Source organism: Leptonychotes weddellii, chromosome 7 (assembly GCF_054177405.1).
Source record: "Leptonychotes weddellii isolate Sample4059 chromosome 7, ASM5417740v2, whole genome shotgun sequence".
Classification (NCBI taxonomy): Eukaryota; Metazoa; Chordata; class Mammalia; order Carnivora; family Phocidae; genus Leptonychotes; species Leptonychotes weddellii.
Genome location: NC_138375.1, coordinates 36,572,014 through 36,577,789, shown reverse-complemented (window position 1 = coordinate 36,577,789; position 5,776 = coordinate 36,572,014). Strand labels below are relative to the sequence as shown.

Sequence of the window (5,776 nt, the reverse complement as noted above, 5' to 3'; positions counted from 1 at the left end):
AGGTCAATGGGAACTAAAGTCTTCAATTGATATAGGAAAGACATTAAGGTTCGAAACTGATGGCCAAGAAATAATGCTTGAGACGCCTTTGTTGCAGAAAGGTGGTTTTATTAAAGCACGGGGATAGAACCTGTGGGCAGGAAGAGCTGCACTGGGGTCATGACGAGTGGCCCATTATATACTTTCAAGTTGGGAGGGGGTTAGGGATAACCTAAGTCTCTAAGGAATTTTGGAGGCAAGGTTTCCAGGACCTTAGGGGGCTTGCTGTTGTCAGGAAAAGGTCATTTATTACCATCTAATAAAACCTGAGTCATGAAACCCTTCAGATGTATACCAGTGGATCATATGTTTGGGGAATGGTTGCCGATGTGTATCTTGCGGAATAGAGAAAAAGGAAGTTTCCAAAGGAATTTTTATTATGTCAAAGTAGATATAGGATTCTGATTCTGGAGGGTCAGGCTAAGATTACCTTTTGCCCTTAGCGAAGTATTAACATCGAGGCAGCTGAGCTCCTAGAGGAATGTCACTCTCCCTGTTTCAAGGGTTTGTCAAGGGGCTCTAAGTAGTAAGGAAATTTATAATTTTTCTTCTGCCTTTGTTTCCCACATCACAATGACTTCTGGGCTTCCAGGATAAGAATTAGGCAACTTAAAACAAAAACAAATCTTTGATCCACAATCTACAGGAAAAGAAAAATCCTGGAGAAGTTTAAAAGAACTGACTTTGCACTTAAGCTAGTAAAAAATTAGATAAAAATATAAGGTGATATTAGAGCCCATAAAATTTGAAGGCAGTCTGGAGTACATAGGCGATAATGCTGTAAGACCATGTGATTTGCCTGGCTCCCCCTTCCCGCAGGTCTGAATTTGGGGTTGTGGTGGATACAAACCCTGTGTGCCTTTCCATCTGCCTTCTTTTTTCTGGGGTACCACCTGCCTTGCAGACCATGCTGCTTCCATCAGAGCCACTGCCAAGTCTCCTAAGGTGGCTGGAGGCCAAGTTGAAACCCTGAGCCTGTGTTTCTCACCCTGAGTGAGCCCTAACCATGCTGAGTCTCCTTTTGCTGTCAGCATGGATGAAATGTCACACCGTGGGGTATGGGGTATGGTTTTCTGAGCAGCCACTAAGGGTTTGGATGATACACCCCAGAAGTGCAGGAGAGTCTATTCCCTGTGAGCTAAACCTTGACTAAGCAGAAAGAGGAAATAGTAGGGACCAGGCAAACAAATTCCCTCTTTTTTTCTTCCCTGTGGATCGCTTTAAGATTTTATTTCTTCCCAAAGATCTTCTGGAGAAGTTCCAGGTGCTAAGCCAACATCCTTGCCAAGAGCCTGCTGAGTTTCTTCATGGCTCATTGTCAAGTGGTGGCCAGCATGGTAACACATCACCTCACTTTGCTTCCCATTTTTTTTCTCGCCTTTTTTCCCCTATCTTCTCACTTTTACCATTCTGGGCTTGCACTTCCCAAATAAAGTGTCAGCACTCCAATCCTTATTTCAGGCTGTATTCTGTAGGAAAGTTTTTCTGAAAGAGCTGAAACAACAGTGCTCACTTTACAAGAGTGCTGGGTATTTTCCCCTTGCCCCCAGGAGTAGTCACTCTCCACTTTTTTCCCACCCTGCCCCCTGCTCCAGGAGGCTGTGGAACTCTATCAAGAGGACGCCCACACCTCCAGCTGCCACTTAAGTCCCACCAGTCGGGTGCCCTGGTAGGAGATTAGAGGGATAAACCATTTATTCTCCTGGCTCCAGGGAGAGGTCACCTGGGGCTGTTTGTATCATCAAAAGAAAGTCACAGCTGGTGGTCTCCTCCATCTGACTTTCTTGATTTCTGAGACCTGCTTCCTCCTCTCATCTCTTTGGACCTACAGAACAGAACAGCTCCACACCGCTACTCTCAGCTTATACACCATCCCTTGAAGCTCTTCTTCACCCTGCCCACTCCTTTGGAATGTATCTCTTCATAAATAAATTATTCCAATTTGAATTATTCTAATTTTGACATTGCTATCTGTTTCCTTTTGGGACCAGTAGTGAAAAGGAATGGTTAAATTATAATACGTTTTATCTGTGTTGGAGTAGTGCATAGCCATTACAAATCAGTTTATGTTTGGTAGTAAAAGCAAGTGATGCACTTTTTTAAAAAAAACAAAAAACATTCAAGAAGTCAAGCAGAGTTCTAGAGGGAATCAGAATTCCATCACCTGAAAGGGACTCTAATGAAGGGACCTTTGATGGGAAAGCAGACAGAGTAAAAGGAATCAATATAGGATGGTGAAGACCGGGGACAAGAAAGGGCAGAAAACATGATCACGCCAACTGCTGACGGGGCAAAAGGAAGAAACATAGCATTAGAACACCCGAGCCCAGTCCGAGTGGGAGGCCTGGAGGAATGGCCGCTTCTCCAGAGATGTAGTCATGTAAGGACACAGACCTGCCGGGACCTAGTCCCCAGCAGGTTGATAGAAGGAAATGCCCTGACCTTTCTCCCCTCCTGCCCACCAGTCTTCTCTCTCCAATCTCTGGTCTCCAGTCAACACTCCCATTGTCTGAACCCAGTTGGAAACTAAAGCGATGGAGGCCCGTGGGGGTCAGCCTGCTTGGGTTCAGAGTGGGGCTGGCAAGGGCAGAAGGACAGGTTTGGGTTGGCATGAAGTGAGGCAGGCAACAGACAGTAACCAGTACGATTGGGTATCAAACCCCATGCAAATATAATCCTAATTTTGTGAAAAGTGATACATGTATTTATGTATAAGGGAAGACTGAACTAGAAATTTAAAGTAGCAACCTCATAGTAATAAAATAATTTTTTTTTATTTGTTACAGTGCTTTGTATATTTTCCAAATCAAAAAATGGTTGTGTAATACTTTAAAATATATCTTAGGGAAAAAATGCTAATTAGATGATGTGGTTATTTTAGTGTTCATTTTTAAAGGAAAAGTTTCTATCGGTGGCTCCTCACGGTAAGAATTTTACTTCCTGGGGCACCTGGGTGGCTCAGTCGGTTGAGCGTCTGCCTTTTGCTCTGGTCATGAGGCTGGGGTCATGATCTCAGGGTCTTGGGATCAGCCCCATGTCAGGCTCCCTGCTCAGCAGGAAGTCTGCTTGTCCCCCCACCCCGACCACCCCCCCACTCCCCGGCTCCTACACGTGTGCGTTCTCTTTCTCTCTCTCTTTCAAATAAATAAATAAAATCTTAAAAAAAGAAAAAAAAAGAATTTTACTTCCTGAATTTTTCCAGAAGTAGGATCTCATCTAGAGTAGGGTTAAGGCCAAACGAGAGGGATTTTTTTTTGTTTATTGATTGGCTTCTCAAAGCACTACTTTGTTTTCACACCATCCTGCCAATCATTAAGAAAGAATTATCTAATGTGGGGAACAAATGGTATCCCAGCTCTAATCATATTAGATGGAATCCCATTAATTATGATCATCTTTGTAATGTAGCAAAGCTGGTCTGTGATATTCACTTTGTCAAACAAAATTTCTTAAGTTGCACAAACCTCAGTGAATAAGCATTAACACATAGTTTCAAAATCCTTTCAACTTAATTACATTGTAAACAAATCTCTCCAATCACATTTGCTTTCAAAACTTCTTTAGAACTGTTTGATTTCTTTTTCTCTTGCTTCGGGTCTCTTGCATTTTCACTCAAATGACAAAGCACTGTGGAGGAGCACAGGGGTGTGGTCAGTGGCCTGCGTCCACCCTGGCTCTTTGCACACTCAGCCCCTTCTATTCCCAGTACTGTGCACAGACTCGCCGGCAACACATGTGGTGTGTGGGGTAAAAGTGGCTACTTCCTCCCGAGAAATATTTAGCATGTACAGAATGAGATGGCAAATCTTTGGAATGTCACAGACCAGCTGTAGATGGCAATATTCCTAAAGCAAATCCTTAACCTCCACCAATGGCTCAGCCCTTCTCGGCCCCTGTGCAAGCTCCAGCCCAGGAACCTCTACTACCTGCCAGGCTATTTAAAGTTAAGGATTATGCAGGGAGCAGATGCGGTGCATTTTGCCATCTTCTGAAATCTAAAATTTTAAGTAGCATCAAAGAACGTAGAGTACAACTCTTTGAATTCAGTAATTACACTTTTTAAAGTGGTTTCCTAAACTTAATACAAACTTATATGAATATGAGTCAACACATATCTTTGTAATATTGCATAAATATCCACAGAACATATGCTGTTGTTAAAAATACGTTCAAACAGGACTCAGACTTTTAAAAAATGAGGTACAGATTTAGAACTTTTTAAAAATAGAATTTGCATCTGAAAATTCCAGTATTATGTTTAAGGCAGTAACAGCTGTAATGAATCATAAATATATTTCAGGCCAAATTTCTAAGTGCTGTATTTTAACTTTCAGACTCTATATTTACAAATTCCACTTTAATTAAAATTCGTTGAAAAGCTTGTCAAGTGAAGGGAATCACAACTTTTTTTAGCACTGTAAGAAGTTTTCATAAAATGGATAAGAAATTCATATGGCTCTTTTGCCATCAATTATTACAAATGCAGTTTCTGGGGCATTTTTTGAGTAATGAAGAAATAATTCTGAGTCTTCACTAGTATCCAAGACATCTCCTAAACTGTCAATGTTTCAGGTATAAGAATAGCATCCCTTTGAGCTATAGGAACATTTAACGATTTTCCTCTCTGAGTAAGAATAACAAACACAACCTCAACATACCCAGAACTGTGTCTCTATTTTTAATCTTCGTAAAAATCATTTCAAAGGTGGTTAATACAAACATTCCCATTGGCTGAGCTATAATCTTCCTTGCCGTATGAATAAAGATTTCACTGAGTCCCAACCGAATCCTTTACTTCCACCACCAGAATTCCATCGTGACAGAGGATGGCAGACAAATCTTTGGTTTCGATGCCATCTGGCAGTTTATACTGTCGAGTGAAGCTTCTTGAGATAAAACCATGCTCATCCATTCTGGTTCCGTGCTGAGCCTTGATCAGCAGCCAGCCTTCGAAGGTCTGAATGATGATATCTTCAGGGAGGAACTGGACCACATCCAGCAGGATCTGGAAGTGGGATTTGCCTGCTTGGGTCAGCATCTCCGCCTCTGAGTCCACTGGAGGAACCTGGGCCGCCCTGGCTTTTCTCCGGTCCACAGTGGTTGGCCCCGGCAGTGCGTATAAAGCATGATCCAGCCTGCAGTCTTCCAAGCCTCGAGCTTCAAACTCCTCCTCGTAGCGCACTGGAGTCTCAATGAGGTGCCTCAAGATGATTTTTGCCATGGTTGGAGGCAGAACCAGTATCGAACGGCTTCCCTTCAGTCTGTTTGGTCAGAGGCGAACCCTCTCAGTTGCCTACTGACTAGATTATCAGTTGGAACAGCTACTCCTTGTAACCCTGCGCAGACGCAACTACTTAATTAGGCCTGAATCATACCACCACACACCCACTCTTGTCTTTTCACACACGCTGACAATGAACAGCTATTTATAGGGCATGGTTCGAAGTTGCATTTAGCACACAGCCTGCTCAAGCTGCCCAGGCAAGGATCGTCCTTACATTCTCAGTTATCCTTGGCAAGTGTGTCTGCTTTGCTTGCCTCAAGAGAAAAAGAGAATTAGAATCAGAAACAGCATTTTAAAAAAAAATCTCTGGGGGTGCCTGGGTGGCTCAGTCGTTAAGCGTCTGCCTTCAGCTCAGGTCATGATCCCAGGGTCCTGGGATCAAGCCCCGCATTGGGCTCCCTGCTCGGCGGGAAGCCTGCTTCTCCCTCTCCCACTCCCCCTGCTTGTGTTCCC

The 5,776-nt window shown here is 43.3% G+C and overlaps 1 protein-coding gene across 1 annotated transcript; it reads right to left on the bottom strand.

Annotated features, from left to right (window-relative positions):
* Positions 1–4,704: 4,704 nt before the first annotated feature.
* On the bottom strand, positions 4,705–5,502 carry HSPB3 (heat shock protein family B (small) member 3). Its single transcript, XM_031034416.2, has one exon. It carries the CDS (start codon positions 5,258–5,260, stop codon positions 4,808–4,810), a length of 453 nt encoding a protein of 150 aa, XP_030890276.1. The 5' UTR covers positions 5,261–5,502; the 3' UTR covers positions 4,705–4,807.
* Between the last annotated feature and the right edge of the window lie 274 nt (positions 5,503–5,776).

Excerpts from the sequence above, each read along its gene's own strand:
- HSPB3 (XM_031034416.2), bottom strand. The coding sequence starts at position 5,260 with ATGGCAAAAATCATCTTGAGGCACCTCATTGAGACTCCAGTGCGCTAC.